The sequence below is a fragment of the Stegostoma tigrinum genome, chromosome 14, assembly GCF_030684315.1.
Source record: "Stegostoma tigrinum isolate sSteTig4 chromosome 14, sSteTig4.hap1, whole genome shotgun sequence".
NCBI lineage: Eukaryota > Metazoa > Chordata > Chondrichthyes > Orectolobiformes > Stegostomatidae > Stegostoma > Stegostoma tigrinum.
This window is the reverse complement of record NC_081367.1, coordinates 56,157,253-56,174,191: the sequence shown is the minus strand read 5'-3', so window position 1 is coordinate 56,174,191 and position 16,939 is coordinate 56,157,253. Positions and strand designations below refer to the sequence as shown.

At 41.2% G+C, this 16,939-nt stretch overlaps 1 protein-coding gene across 1 annotated transcript; it reads right to left on the bottom strand.

Moving 5' to 3' along the window:
* On the bottom strand, positions 1-8,590 carry LOC125457757 (extracellular calcium-sensing receptor-like). Its single transcript, XM_059650898.1, has 5 exons — positions 8,306-8,590; positions 5,325-6,161; positions 4,274-4,501; positions 2,563-2,686; positions 1-893 (listed from the first exon to the last, which is right to left on the bottom strand). Exons 1-5 carry the CDS (start codon positions 8,561-8,563, stop codon positions 1-3), a joined length of 2,340 nt encoding a protein of 779 aa, XP_059506881.1. The 5' UTR covers positions 8,564-8,590.
* Positions 8,591-16,939: the final 8,349 nt, after the last annotated feature.

Sequence of the window (16,939 nt, the reverse complement as noted above, 5' to 3'; positions counted from 1 at the left end):
TTAGGCGGTTAAGTGTTTTCTTGTGTTTTCTTCTGGTTTTAATAATATAATATAACATTTTGGAGTAAATATGCAGATAAGCAACCCAAAGCTCGATGTTAAAATTGCAAACACTTCCACGGCCACTGTATATTTCCCATGGGTGCTTACATAAGCAGGGATAAAAGTTAACCACACAGCAAAGAAAATAAGCATACTAAATGTTATAAACTTCGCTTCGTTGAATTTGTCTGGTAACGCTCGGGCCAAGAAAGCTAAAATTAAACAAAAACAAGCCAGGAGCCCAATGTAACCGAACACACAGCAGAAAGCAATTGGAGATCCCAAGTCGCATTCAAGGATAATCTTTGCACTTTGATATTTGGTGTTTTTAGCTGGGACTGGGGGAGAGATCACCAACCAGAACACACATATTATAATTTGAATCAATGTCGAGAAAAAGACAGTTGACCTTTGTTGTTTGGGTCCGAACCATTTCATAATATATCTGCCGGGCAGAGTTGCTTTAAATGCCATTAGGACTACCAGAGTTTTACTAAGAAGACAAGAAATACATAAAGCAAAACTAACTCCAAACACAGTGTGCCGCACCATGCATGACCATGGTGATGGCTGTCCAATGAATGCAATGGAGCACAGAAAGCACAGTATTAATGAGATTAGTAGAAGAAAGCTTAGTTCCGAATTGTTGGCCTTGACAATGGGAGTATTTATGAAATTTAAGAATACAGCTGCCACAGCCCCTGTGATACAAGCTCCAAGTAGTGAAATGCTCATCAGTGTTATTCCAATTCCATCGTGAAAGGAGAGGTATTCATTTTCCTTTGCAATACATTCATTTCTTTCATCGTTTGACCAGTGATGTAATGAACACTTCAAGCATTCAATAGAATCTGCAGAGGATAATATTTTAAAAACGCCATTAGAAAGATTGTTCCTTTTCGAATGAACCACATAATCGTGTCACAAGTCTAGAACAGACTAAAGATAGATCGGTTGTGGATTCGCCATGAATTCCAGATAGTTATCAACCTTTCCTTGAAGCTCAATTGAAAACAAAAATCGGGCAGGTGTAATGACCTCACGAATGGCTGCCTCTGGCTTTGTACCTGATAAACTTCAATAGTTCAACTATTTACAACTAAGGCTAAAAAAAAGGCTTTGATCAGTCTGCATTTGGAACATTATGAGTAGTTTTGGACTCGTATCTGGCAAAGGATATGCTGACCTGTGAAGGGGTTCAGAAGACGTTCACAAAAATGATCTTAGGAATAAAGGGTTTGCCACATTAAGAGATATTGACTATTCTGCGTCAGTACCTAATGGAGTTAAGAAGGGTGAGGGGCGGGGATCTCGTTGAAGCTTACAGAATACTGGAAGACCTGAAGAAAGTGAATCTGTAGAAGATGTCTTCGCCAGTATGAGAGACTAACTCCCAAAAGCACAGTCTCTGGGAGAAGGGAGGACCCTTTGGAATGAAGATGAGTAGGATTTTCTTCAGTTAGAGGCTGGTGAGCCTGTGGAACAGGATGCCACAAAGAGCTGCGAAGGCCAAGTCATTGAGTGTATTTAAGACAGAAGTTCTTCATATGTAAAGGGAACAACGGTTATGGGGAGATACAGGAGAATGGGATTGAGAGCCACATCACCCGCGATTGAATGGCGGAGCAAATCCGATGGGCCGAATTTCCTAATTCAGCTCCTATATTTTATGGTCTAATAATATTGAAATTATTGAAATCTATTGAAATTTCTGCCAAGAGTGTTTGCATTTTGGGGCGGTAATTATTTTGAACAGCGGCGCTTATTTGCAGTAAACAATGTGAAGTGCAATTGAATATTTCTATAATGGATCCATAACACCAATTCAGGCGAACCTATTTCGAGTAAAGCAATCATTGGCACCGCTTTTATTGCTCTCGATTACCTGTGTACAGTGTACAGTGATTCCTGCACCTTATTTACAAGCTGCCTATTATCTGTGCATAAAACTATGAACCATGTCATCTGACCGACAGACAAGAAGTTTGGAAGGATGTTTCCTCAGAGTCTTACCAGTGGGCATGTGGAATACAACAGGCGATGAATGTTCTTGCTCCAACAGGGAACACTATGAATTCTGACCTAACAGGTGCCCTAGCTTCAGATGGAAGGGCACTTACATCTGTAGACGAGTTTCAATTCAGCAAAACATCGCAACAGGTTGCTGCAAGGTTGGTACAAAGCAATTTAGAGCAGCCTGAAATCTTGAAGTAAAACACCAACATCCCCAAACATTTCTTGGGTGTCTATAATGGGAGATGCAGGGAAAGAGAAGGGGGCTGAGGCAGAGGGTGGAGCTGGGCCTGGGCAGGATGCTGCTCGGAAGGTCAGCGTGGATTCGATGGTCCGAATGCCCTGCTTCCACACTGTAGGGATTCTATGATTTAATCTATTGCACGGCACATTTATGGTCCAAAGTTGCATAACTCAATGTTGATGAATTTTAAAGGATACAATCCTCATTGCTTATGCAATGCGTTTATTACTATAGAATAGGGAGAGTTGGTCAATGATACGTACCTGTTTTGTTACTAATTTCCCCATCAGCACATGGTAAACAATCAAAGCAGCAAATAGGCTCACCCCTCCGAGTTGCTTTCCTTGTACCTGTTGGACAGCTGTCACTACAAACTGACACTGGTACCTGCAGAGGAGTGAAAATGCAGTTATTGCTTTTCTGATCCATTCACGTAACGGTCAAAGTATCAATGGTTGTTTCAGTACATGATTTCATCGCCATTTACGAAGTATTTTCCCTAGATATTTCCCCGGACCGTCGGTGACATTAAAAAAGTTTATAAAATCATGAGGAGAAGAGTTAAGTTGAATAGCCAAGTGCTTTTTCGCTCCCGAGTGGGGAAGTTCAAAACTAGAGAGCATCTTTTTTAAGATGAGAGGGGTAATTTTTAAAAGGGACCTAAGGGGAAGTATTTTCATGCAGATAGAGGCGCGTGTATGGAATGAGCTGCCAGGGGAAGTGATGAAGGCTGGTGAAATTGCAGTATTTGAAAGGCGTCTGGATTGTTACATGCATCAGAAGGTTTGAGAGGGATATGGGCCAAATGTTGGCAAATGGGACCAGATTAATTTAGGGCATATGGTCGGCATGAACAAGTTGGACTGAAGCGTCTACCTCCATGCGGCACATCTCTGGGACTTTGCTCTACAGCATCAATTATCGGAAGAATAGAGATCCAAATGGATTTTCCTGACTCTTATTAATTAACTCTTGTCGACATATTCTGTGTTGTCGTCTGAAAAAAACGGATAAAGTGCGTATCATTTTGATTCCTGGGAACAGCATTCAAACATCAGTGTTGAAAGGTGGATAGTGCAATGATCCAACGTCTGATGTAATAAGTTTAAGCGGTAATGTAATATATTTTTATTTCCAACATAATACTTGAATGAAAACTAACATGCAAGTTAAGGCATTTGAAACTCAGAGGACGAGAAGAATCCATAGAGTAGAATCTTGCAAGATGAGTGAAGGATTAGTAAGGATTAGTGTTTATTTTTTTGCGGGGTCAGAGACTACATGTGAAGTAAAATATATTGAAGAATGTGCACCTGATATATTCCCGAGGGTTTAGGGATGGATGCTATCCCGTTTAAATGTTCGACTATCGTCAACATAATCGAGAAAATATCATGACTGAAAGATGTGAAGCCAAACTAAAAATGTTAAGAGTAAAAGAAAGCTCAGAACGGTGGATACTGGAAATCAGAAACTAATTCAGAAATTGCTGGAAAATATCACCAGATCTGGCAGCACCTGTGCAGAGAAATCAGTGTTAACCCTTCCGGTTCAGCGACTCTTTCTCGGAACTATCAGAGTGTGCGTTTTGGGCGCTAATTGATCTTTAAATGTAGAGTTGTTACAGTGCACTCATTAATTACCGTTTTACTTTCTCTGCAACTGACAGCAAGTAGAAAATGGTTCATTGTTCCAAAATAATTTGTTTACTAAGTTTAATGCCACAACGCAATTCTGGGATAGTTTGCAAGTTGCATTTCCCATGGCAAAGGCAATTCATCATTCACCAATTATCCTGTTGATGTTGGTGAGTGCGATGATAACTGCCTTGTTCAGCACCACTAAGTCCATTACTATCGATGGAATAAAGCAAAATTCATCTTATCTCAACCGTTTCATTAAGAGATCAGAACATTCTGCGGAGACCAGAAACCGAGCAAATATCTCACACTCGTATCTTCAGAAGACTCTTACCAAATGTTGATGTCCATGCCAGACGATGGTGCGTTCATCCAACACAAGCTTTTCTCCTTCTGGCAACGCTGCATCATAAAAACCAACCTTTACAAAGTTAACGGACCCATCAGCACTCCTTTGCCAGTTTATTAGGTCATATGAAGCCATTGGATCTCCATTACTATCAAAGCTTACTTCTTCACCAAACCTATTCATAAACTTGACTTCTTTCAGATAATGCAAAAGCTTAATAAAGACAAAACACGAAATATTTTTGAATTACGCAATTACTTTTAAAAATTGAATGAGTAATCATCAGTAGGACGAAGCGGTGTGATAATAACGATGTAACTTGACTGCTTTCCAGATCATTGCGCTAATATTTATGGGCATGAATTTGTATGATGCCATTGCAGAGGTGAAATTTGGATTAGTTTCTCTTTTTAAACAAAAATCTGCGCTTTAATTTTTACCTGAATTCAGGCCATATGTTAATTGGCCTAAAAATTTCTTTGTTTTACTAATGTCTGCAACCTTCACCTGGTATGATCCACTCATGATTCCAAAGGTTCTTAATTGCTCTCTGTGTCATCATGGATAACTGTTAAGGGCGTGTGCTACAGAATAAACTTTTTTGTAAGCATTGTATGAAACCCGTAACCAACGATATTCCGTAATCCATGAACAAATAATGAATATTATAAAATCGAAGAATCCTTCCAATGACTTTATGTAACCACTGTGCTACTTTGTTTGTGAATATTTCCTATTTGTTATCAAGTGGTGGAAAAATTATAAAAGAACTTTATAATTCAATAAGATTTTCACTGCAGTAGTTGACATCTTCAGTTATCATTTCTAAAGGTGTAACTAGTATGCTCCAATGTTTAAACACTCACCAGAAATGGAATGAAGTGTTACCGAGATAAGGCTAGACAGTAGATTGTGGGATTATCAGATCATCGATGAATGGCGGTGCGGACTCGATTGGAATTTCTACTTCAGAACTAGAACACTTGGCAGATTTGGTTTTGCTTATTCTTAGTTTAGAATACAAAATACCTCTTACCTGCCAGGGTACGATGCTCGATCTTTGGCCGCATGTTTTGTTTATAAACGGTCCTTTTCCATTTATGCAGGATTCCATATTATGAAGGGCGTGTGCTACAGCATAAACTGCTTTATAAACATTGTACGAAACCCTTAGCTGTGATACGTCGGTGTATATGTTCTTAGTTAAATTCAGATCCTCTGATCCTGTGCATGGTCTGCCAGAAAATTGCCACTCGTTTCGCGGAGAGGTTCTGTCACGTTCCCTTACTTCACAACCGAAAACCTCTTGCCAAAATTCCTCAACAAACGGGTTTTCTGGTGATGTGGAAGGATGAAATTTAACTAAAAAATCTTCGAGTCCTGGAATCTCCGCTTTCCTGATTCCAAAACCAATTGTGCCAGTCAAAATGCCCTGACTTTCGTTTGACCATATCAGGGATGAGGTGACCCAGGCTTCGCTTGCGATCAATTGCAAATCAGTGATGTTTCTCACTTTGAGTTCTTGAATTAAAGAGAAAGCGTCACTTTCTCCGCAAAACAATATAATCACTTTTGCAGAGGATTGTGTTATCGTATCCGCAATCGTTGACACTCTGTCACGAGCATCACCCGAAGAGATGAATTCCGTATAGGAGACGCAGACATTAGAGTTCCAGATTTCATCAGTGAACGATTGAATAGCAAAGCGGCCGTAGTCGTTTTCAACTGCAATAATGCCAATCCAGCTCCATTTGAAATAATTTATGAGTCTCAACAAAGCTTTGATTTGAACGGCATCACTGGCTACTGTTCTGAAAAATGTTGGGAACTCGTTTTTGTCGCTTAGACAGGCACAGGAAGCAAAGTAACTGATCTGTAACGTCAACAAACATTATCGAATTTAATAAGTTCAGCAAGGAACATGTTGTTTATGTTTTATCCTAAGTCTCTACTGGAACTGAATTTAAACAAACAAAGCGGCGATATGAGACACCAGTTGTTCCTCCATCACGAATTCCTCGTGACCAGGTGCCGACCGAAGACGTTGATTTCCTGTTGGCGTCTTCGTTATTTTCCGATATGTCTTAAATTTATCTCACTTTATTCTCAAGATTTCTGCAAATGAGAACAGTCTCACACTAAGCTGTCTGGAGTCTTTGACATTTCAAAACCATCCAAAGCATCTTCTTTCAGTCTTTACTTCGCTAAGGAAAACAAACACAGTTGCCTCACTTTATTGGCGCAACTGAAGTCCCCGCCACCGCCACCCCCTTCCCCAGCCTTAAAACCACAGTGAAATGGTTTCGTACCTTCTCCAATTCTGCTCTTTCCCATTCCCACTCCCAAAGTCTGGAATCCAAGATCAGACGCAATACCCCAGTTAAGGCTGAAACAGTTCTTCGCAAACATCTGCCGTAACTTCCTGGCTTTTGGACTCTTGTTTCTCTTTACAAAACCCAGGATCCCACTTGCCACGTTAACCGGCTTTCAAAAACTCTCGTGGTACATTCGAGGATTTGTGAAGATACGGCCCAATCATACTACACTGGTTGAAGTATAATTTCAGCTATTGTCTGTGTTTGAGAGAAATTTGAGCTAATTAATACCGTCAGAACGATATCCCAGCATGCAATTTCAAGAACAAAAGAAACTGCTGGAGAAACTCAACGGGACTGCCAGCAGAATTCAAAGCCAACCTTATAGTCCAGTGAATTTTCATCAGAATGCCGTTTCAACAAACTTGCAAATGGGTTCTTTCGTTTTTTTTTGTTTCTATTTCCTTTACCCGTCCCGTTATTTCAATTTATACAGTGATACAGCAATTTTTAAGAGTGCAAGTATTACAAACACCACCAGTAAAACCGGCGCAGAGCTGGCGTACCCGGCGTTTTGGAAATTCGATCCTGAATTATTCTGGTCACCAGCTGACATGTTGGGAACTCTTCGTGATTAACACTGATTTCAAGAAATGTTGCCCCGAGGTGGCAGACCCCAATAAAATGAGCGGCTCTTCGTTTGTGTTCTCATTCGATCACTTGTCGGCCAAAGTAGGAAACTGCCTTCATTTACTCAGCAGGATCAATGAAGGAGGTAGGGACATCCCTGAAGTTGCCTGACATTGCATCATTCGAAAAAAGAAAGGGGAAGATTTAGACGCAACATCACGTGCACTAAACGATAGCACGGGAGGCAAATATCGATCAGGGTTCAGTGGCCAGCGAATTCTTAAACAGAAATGGCAACACAGATTAAATTGATTCGGCCACAGGTTTCATTGCAGCGATGCGATGTGAGGTATGGCAAAGTACATAAAAGTTCTTTGCATTTAAGTAGGATGAGCAGACAGTCAATCTTTCGATTGACAAAGGGTCTCGCTGAAGTTTTCTCTGTGTAAAAGTCTTGGACGTCAAAAGATAAATATCAAAGATTTACTAGATTAGTTGGCAGAAGTGTGGCAACGTAACTCAGATCAAAACTGTACTAGGTGGGGAGGTGGGGGGGAACCAGTAGAACTGCTGATGCCATAACGCAGATACAAAAATAGATCTCTTGGGAAAAGCACGGCAGGTCTGGCAGTGTCTGTGGGCAGAAATCAGAGTTAACTTGTGAAATTCGGTTACAGTCTCTCGGGATGAAGGCTAGCTAGGTAGCTATTTTCCAAACTACCATCAGTTCTTAGGAAGGGTCACTTGACCCGAAATGTAAAGTTTGATTTCTCTCCACAGATGCTGTCAGGGCGCCTGAGTTTTTCCAGCAAATTCTGTTTTTTTTTACTATTTCTGATCGATAAAAAGAATGTGCCGATGATACAGATTCCTTTTCTTGTGTTTGCCTGAGGCTCGTTAGGTGATATATGTTCCATAAATTCACAATTGGTTAACAATTCGAAATTTAAAAAGTAAGATAATTGAATAGTGGACCAGTGCACGAAGTTGGATTCGATTAATTAAAACCAAGATCGGTTAAATAACCAACATCAGCAAAGGTCCAGTAGACAGAAATTTCCCCACATCTTACCAAAGGAATTCCAAAGACCTCCAAAATTCTTGAAACTGCAGCAGATCGTGAAGATCCCGCATCTCCTATTACAACAGGCACTGAGGAAAAACCAAAACATGTGTCGTTTGGAGAAGATCTTTCATCTCCATTCAGTATCTGGAAAGTTGCTTTCAGTGCTTCGGAGGAGACGTCACAACTATCCAGAATCTTGTAACCTAACGTCGTGTTCGGAAGAAGATCTGGGTCCCTGTTTATTTCGTCAATGGTAAAGATCATTGTTTGGACCCATCGCAAGCCACGGAGGTTGAAACTAGAACACAGAATTACTTATCGTTAGGCTGAAGCATAATTTAGTTATGTTAGAGCCATTTATAATTATTGTAAATGACTGCAGGTTTCAGGTCGACAAAAGATCTTTGTGAGTATTAATGAAACTTCATTTTTTAAAAGAATTGACATTTCCATCAATGTCGCAAGGGAAGTCTTATTATTAATGAAGGTTCATGTTGAATTTTATTTAACTTCAAATCCATATTCGAAGCAGGTCTTGCATTTAAATGTAAGTTAACCATGGACGTTTGCTTTCAAAATTGAGATGCTACAAAGCCTAAGTAGAAATTAGACGCAAGGTCAAATGCAAAAATGACACAAAATGATTCATCTTTTTTTTTCCTTTTCGGGAAAATCGCTTCATTTGGAAAAACTTACCAAATATTTTATCAATACAGATTGTTTCTTCTCAACTTTTCTGAGTCAACGCTGAAATTTCCTGAAGCTTCTTTAAATCATCTGGAATTACTTTCCTAGGAAACGGGCTTAGGTAGCTCAATGGGTAACTGTTTCCTGCGGGATTTTGACGAGATTGAGCAGATCACTGAGAAGAATCCAGCATATAAATTATATATATTAGATTCCTCGTCGAAGTGAACATTATCATCATTTAAGCTTCTGCATTAAAACTCTCCAGGATATGGTATGCGAATTCAAACATCTGAAATTCTAAAGGCCCTCTGGCCCAGTATAAACAAATAGTATTTCATGACAAGAATCATTGGTTAATTTTAGAGAAGGGAAGCATTACCCATTTTTGTATATCTTTCAACAGTTAACAGCGGATTGGGATGAAGCACCTGCTTGAGGTCCCACTAGTGAACCCTTCCGATAGAATGTTCAACTGTCGGAACATCTATGGTTGGAAGTGCCGAGGTAAGATGAGCTGTGATGGATTGACCGTCCTGAAGAACGGTCACTTTCCATTGTGTTCCAACAGGTAAAATAGAGATGATGCAAATATTCAGACGTTAGATTATTTATTCTTCCAGAGATCTTTTGGCCCACTGCAGATTCCCTTGCTTGAATTTTGACCTAAATTGCATGAATTTGATAGCTGACTGATCATATATCGTTTATGTTACAACATTAATTTGATTTTTTTTTTCACGTATACTCAATTGACCTCTCCTTGTGGAGAATTTACAATTCCGTTTGTCATGCTGCACAAAACAAAAATCGCATTAAATATGCAGTTCAACGTCGGCGCGTTTGGAAAACAAGCTATGAAATGATCCTGTGAATTATGGGAAGTAGGTCCATTTGGACAATCAATGGATCTCAGGTTCGGTTTATCAATTCCACACTACTACATAAAGTAACCCTGTACTGCTGCTTTAGGACCAGCCCATTGATACTGACGAATAACCCATAGAAAGTGAGATAATTCTCCACAACAGTTGCTGTGTTTGAAATTATGTGAGATAAAACCCTGATTTCTGTAACTGTGACCATGGAGCTGTTGAAATGCTGAAGAGACAGAAACGTTCGCCAGTGTCTTCTTGTCGACAGCAACCCTATCTCCTAGTCTGATCTATGCTACTCTGAATTCTATTCACACTCCAAAGTTACCTGGCAAGCGACTTCATGGTAAAGCAAAAATCAGCGGGTGTTCCAGAAGTCGACCTGTTATTACCTGTAGTTGTTCAAGAAACATGATATGTACTGGTTTTAATAGCTCGCCCAGATCTTGAAAAAAAAAGTATACAAAGGTGAGCACCTGCTGTAGTTAATATTATTTTCAATAGCATTGAAGGGCTGTTTTTGTTCATGTTTCAGTTTCATACCATTGTTATTCTCCACAGGGAGCAACACGTTACAGTCAATAAACACAGGATCGTTGTCCATTATAAGTCATGCATTTGCTCATTCCATAAACCACAAACACCGCCATTCTTTCCTTTCGATACTATTGCTGCTCACGCTACACTTCAAACATGGACTGGTTACTTACTCCCAGCAGCACTTTGGTTTTGGACTAGCCCCCACCCCCACTCCCACGGTCTACTCTAAAGGCTTCAGCATGAAATTTAATTTACTACTTCTGACATAGGTGAGAGCAATATTCACACTCTCGGAAATGACACCAATCGAATGAGATCCAAAACCGTGGAGGAACAAGATTCCCCAGCTAGAATTCTAATCAAAGCAGCGAAGTCACATCAAATGATCTGACCAATATTTGGCCCTGAAGCAACATTACTAAAACAGCTCATCTCGTCATTTTCACCGAGCTGCTGGTGGGAACTTTGCGCGCACACGCCTTTGCCGCATTTTTTACATCATACTTGGGAATACACTTCGGTAGTATCCGGACCTATCCCTCACCTCCTGTCCCTCCACCTGTGATGTGAAAAGGACCACATAAATGTTATTTCATTCACTTCAAACATACAACTATTATACAAAGCGGCCAGCAGAGGTTGGTTTATTACTCACTCTCGGCAGCGCACCTCTTCCGGTTTTGTCTCGAACGAATTATTCAGCAGTGTTGTTCTAAAATGAACAATGAATAATCCGCCAAGGACAACATCCCCACCCTTCATTAATCCCCGAGTGATGAACTTCTCTTGAGGTCTACAGGGTGGTTCACCTCCAGAACTCCCTTCTTCGAAAGACGTTAGCAACAAAATTCCCAATATAGTACTTAAATGCATCGTAAAATCCTCTTACGTACTGGCTAACGATCGCTGGAAATAATTTCTTATGCCTTTACTCCGCAATAAAAGGATATATATGCGTCCATGATGAGATTGGAATATACAGGCATCTCACCTGTTTCGCCCAGAGAGTCATGGTAGATTAACTCCACTGTTCTTGTCAAATAATTACATTAGGGATTTTTGCCCCAGTTCTCGTAACTAATATGATTATACTGGGAGCCTAGTCAATTATTATTCTTTGAGGAATAGATGCAGGCTCTTATTACCGTCTACACGGAATGAATTTATATAACTGTGTGGAAAATGCTGACCATCCTTTGATTAAATTGAAATGAAAAGCAATTTGAGAGGCCGTTTTCCTAACATTCCACAGGGGATTGCGTTTAACTTTCTTTTCTTAGAATTCCTACAATATGGAAGCAGGCCTTTCGACCCAACAAGTCCGCCTAAACCCTTAGATCATCCCACCCAGACCCATCCACCTATAACGCACTTATTCCTGAACACTATGTGCAATTACGCAAGGCCAATCAACGTAGCCTGCACATCTATTTGAGCTCCGGAGGAAACCCAAGCAGACCCGGGGAAAATGTGCAAACTCCACACAGATAGCCGCCCGAGAGTGGAATCGAACCGAGGCTCCGGGTCTTGTGAGGCAGCAGTGCTAACCACTGAGCCACCTATTTTCATTTAGGCACGGCCTGATTATTACGTTGATATCCCTTCATGATATCTTACAGTACAGACGAACAAAGTTCTGTCCATTGTAAACCGTTCGGCTCTCTGAGCCGACATACAGAACGCATTGTCATGCCCTCTCCCCTTGACAGTACAGCTTTCCAATGCAATCCGTACTTAACTCGGAATTCAGTTCGTTTTTAGAAACGTACCATTGAATCGCCTTGTAGAAAACTATTTAGAAAATATGTTCTAAACCATAATAACCAGATGAGTAAAAATGAAAAACAAGCACCACTCTGCCTCAAGGCCTTCTTACCAAGGACGTTGCAGCTGTGTTCTTGGGTTGCTGAAACCAATACATAGATTATTCCTACTTACTTCCCAAAATCTCACTCACAATTTTTGCCTTCGTTCTTAAAAGTTGGCCTGAAGCGTAATGGCTCTCAACATAACCAGCTTCTCGAGCCTCTGAAAATAATTACAACCCCATATGTTGTATTGATCAGTTTAATGTTCGCTGCACCTTTTACACGATATTGTCATCGTTAGAGTGTGAGGTGCATGTGATCTTGAACGATATCCCAAATGTGGTGGAATTCGTTATTTTAACTAATTCTTGGGACGTAGGCATTCATTGCTGTCCTGCATTAATTTCCCATTCCTGTTAAGCCTTGAGGAGGTGGTGGTGAGCAGCCTTCCTAAACTACTGCAGTCCATGTGATGAAGGTGGAAATATAATACTCTGATACGAGGAATTTTAGGATTTTGACTCAGTGACAATGACAGAACGGTGAGATATTTCAACGTCAAGATAATGTGTGGCTTGGAGTGAACTTGCCATGTGCTGGTGTTCCCATTTATCTGCTACCCTGGTCCTGCTGGGTGGTAGTAGTTGTTGGTTTGGAAGATGCAAAGGTTCTTCAGGGAATTTTTGCAGTGCATCTTGTAGATAGTACATACTGCTGCTACTGAGCGTCAGTAGTGAAGGGAATGGATGCTTGTGAATTTGGTTCCAATTAACCAGGCTGCTTTGTGCTGGACAGTGTCAACCAACTAAAATGTCGTTGGAGCTGCACCCATGCATGCAAGTGGGGTGTATTCCATTACACTATTGACCTCTGCTTTGTTGATGGTGGACAGTGTCCGGGGAGTCAGGGAGGCAGTTACCCACCTCTGATCTACTGTTGAAGGCATGGTATTTGAATAGCGAGTCCTGTCGGGTCTTTGGTCAATAGTAATCCCCAGGGAGTTGATGTGGGGGCTTCAGTGATAACAAAACCATTGAATGTCAAGGGGTGCTTGTTAGAGTGCCATTTATTGGAGATGGTCATTATCTCGCATTTATTTCGCGTGAATGCAACTTACTACTTATCAGCGCAAGGCTGGATATTGTCATATCTTAGAGCCGTTGAACATGGACTACGTCAGCAACTAAGGACCTGGGAATGATCCTGAATATAACAGCCATTGGCTAGCATCCCCACTTTTGACCTTATGAGGAAGGGATAGTCCTTGATGTAGCAGATGAATATGATTGGGTTAGGACAGAACCCTGGGTAACCTCTGCAGAGATGTTCTAGAGTTAGTGTTCTTGTCCTTCAAGAAACGCAACCAACTTCCTATGTACCAGGTATGACTGCATCCAGTAGCGACTTTTGTTATGATTCCCATTGATTCCAGTTTTGCTCGGGTTTCCCAGTACCACATTTGCTCGAACATGGCGTTGATGTAAAGGGCTGTCACTCTCACTTTCGATCTGGAATTCAGTTATTTTGTTTATGGTTGTCATGAGTTCAGAACCTGAGTGGACCTGGCAGAACCTAAGTTAGGTGTCAGTGAGGAAGTTACTGATCAGCAGGTGTTACTTGATTGCTCTATTGAAGGCATCGTCCAACACATTACTGATGATTGAGAATTAATTGATGGAGTGGGTTTCAGCCAGGTTGCATTTGTGTCCAAGAGATACCTGTGCAATTTCTACACTGTTCGGTAGATGTCAGCATTGTCATTGAATTTATAAATTACCAAGCTTACTTCCAAATCTACTTTCACTCACAAATACTGTATTTGCCGGTATGATAAATGTGACGTGTCACTGTTAGAGATATCGACGCCAAAACTCCATGTACAATGTCACGTGTTGGTGCCTTCAAGTTAACACGATCAGACCTATAAATGAAACAGTTAATAAGTAGGAAAACATCTGAAAGCGCGCGAAAGTTTCAACAACTGAAAGCAGACTTAGATAACACAGTGTGGAGCTGGAGGAACACAGCAGACCAGGCAGCATGAGAGAAGCAGAAAAGCTGACATTTCGGGTTGGGGCCCTTCTTCGGAAGTGCGAGAGGGGGTAGGGAGTTCTGAAATAACTCGAGAGAGGATGGCTGGAGCTGGGCTAGGTAGGTGGGATGGTGATAGATGAGTGCAGGTAGCCTGTGGTGGGGATCAGTCAGTGAGTTGGGTGAAGCGGATAGGTGGGAGAGAAGATGGACAGGTCAAGGAGGTGGGGATGAGAGGGAGGGTTGGTCATGGGATGAAGCCGGAGGTGTGGAGTTTTTGAAGCTAGTAATGTCTACATTGAGACCATTCGGTTGTAGGCTCCCAAGGCGGAATATGAGGTGCTGCTCCCCCAGTTTCCCGGTCGCGTCATTGTGACACTGCAGGAGGCCCAGGATGGGCATGTCAACCAGGGAGTGGGAGGCCGAGTTGAAGTGGTTCACGACTGGAAGGTGTCATCATCTGTCGCGAACACAGCGCAGATGACCTAAAAGCGATCTCCGAGCTTCTAATACCTGAGGAGTACATTATTGAATTATCCATTTAGACGTTATTGGGATAACATCCCATTGATTTCTATACTTGTAAAATTAATGTCCTTTATCTGCCTCCACATAGGTATGCAGACACTGCCTTAAGCTTCCTGACTGAAAAGAATTAAACTGTCTCAAATAAGGTTAAGTGAGGGGCATTTGTAAAGGTGTGAGACTTCTGAAGTATGTAACTTCTGTCTCTGACAAAGGGGCCAGGCCACTGGCTCTGTTCCAGCCAGACACATCGGCAACTTGAAATTACAAACTGTCTCGTTAACAACTTGAAATCGTCACGTGGTCTTTTATGTTCTTGATGTAATATTTGTTTTGTATCCTGTCTTTGTCTGCTGTAATAACTGTTTCATGTATCATGTCATTGTGAGATGTGAGATTGTTTTATACTGCGTCCAGTTCTGGGCGCCCTATTATAGGAAAGATGTGGATGCTTTGGAGAGGGTTCAGAGGAAGTTTACCAGGATGCTGCCTGGACTGGAGGGCTTATCTTATGAAGAGAGTTTGACTGAGCTCGGTCTCTTTTCATTGGAGAAAAGGAGGAGGAGAGGGGACCTAATTGAGGTATACAAGATAATGAGAGGCATAGATAGAGTTGATAGCCAGAGACTATTTCCCAGGGCAGAAATGGCTAGCACGAGGGGTCATAGTTTTAAGCTGGTTGGTGGAAAGTATAGAGGGGATGTCAGAGGCAGGTTCTTTACGCAGAGAGTTGTGAGAGCATGGAATGCGTTGCCAGCAGCAGTTGTGGAAGCAAGGTCATTGGGGTCATTTAAGAGACTGCTGGACATGCATATGGTCACAGAAATTTGAGGGTGCATACATGAGGATCAATGGTCGGCACAACATTGTGGGCTGAAGGGCCTGTTCTGTGCTGTACTGTTCTATGTTCTATGTTCTATGTACTATGTATTATGTACTTAGTAAAGTATAAAAAGCGGGGACTGTCCGCTGCTCGGGGAGAATTACTTACGAGACTCTGCACTCTGTGCCGCGTTAAGTACAGTGATTCTCCACAGCTTGTACTTGCTTTGTAACAAAAGGATTTGTGTTTTTCCAAACAGGTCAGTGTCTTGTTATTGCATCAAGTCGGTGAGGGCCTCCGAAAACGAACCTGACATGACGATGAATACAAGAAATGCACAGAACAAAGCTTACCCCAAACGCAGTGTGCCGCACCATGTATGGCCATGCAAAGGGTTGTCCAATGAACGCAACTGAGCACAAAAAGCTCAGCATTAACGAGAATAGTAGGAGGAAACTTAGTTCCGAATTGTTAGCCCTTACAATGGGAGTTTTTATGAAATATAAAAAATAGCAGCAACAAACCCTGAGATAAAAGCTCCAAACAGAGCTACTGCCGTCAAAGTTATTCCCATGCTGTCGTTAAAACACAGGAATTCAACATCTTTTGGGATGCACTGATTTCGTCGATCATTGGACCATTGTTCGAACGGACAGATGAAGCACTCTACCGAATCTACACAGGACAAAAAACTTGGAGACAATATTTTCAGATTGCCATCAGAATTGCTTATTTTGGGTTACACTTATTTTAAGTAAATTTTACAATCCATGCATCTACAACGTATTTAATTTGAATGCTTCTTAAATCATTTCGAGTAATTTATTTTGCTACTTTCTCGAAATAACAAACGTCAGATATCATCAATTCGTATTTGAAGAACTACGGGCTGTGATCAGTACAAAATTAGTCCTTTTATTATTTGATCCATCAAACCTTTTGTTGTGCTGGCAATTTGCCTTAACACTTTTTAAGTACCTTAACATAAATATATAATTATTTGCAGAAACTGAAAGAACTGCGAAAGTTGTAAAACAGGGACAAAGTCAGAATTTGCTGGAAAAGCTCAGCAGGTCTGGCGGCATCTATGAGGAAAATAAAAATCAGAATTAACGTTTCAGGTTCTGCTCTGAGAAAGGGCCACTGGACCCAATATGTTAAGTCTATTTTTTTTTTCATAGATGCTGCCGGCCCGGCTGAGCTTTTCCATCAACTTCTGTTTTTGTTCCTGTCATTTTTCTTCAACCGCTAGTTGGAATTAAGCACCCTCTATAACGTGCAGCTGTTCTCAGTATGTCAATTCAACGCGACGCAACAAATGGGGAAGCATGTCCTGAACATTTCTTTAACT

What these genes read in the sequence shown, in the direction of transcription:
- LOC125457757 (XM_059650898.1), bottom strand. Translation starts at nt 8,563, where the DNA reads ATGATCTTTACCATTGACGAAATAAACAGGGACCCAGATCTTCTTCCG. An exon ending in CGAGCATCGTACCCTGGCAG is followed by an intron (nt 4,502 to 5,324) that starts GTAAGAGGTATT and finishes GTCTTTATTAAG; the next exon opens with CTTTTGCATTATCTGAAAGA. An exon ending in GGCATGGACATCAACATTTG is followed by an intron (nt 2,687 to 4,273) that starts GTAAGAGTCTTC and finishes ACTCCTCTGCAG; the next exon opens with GTACCAGTGTCAGTTTGTAG.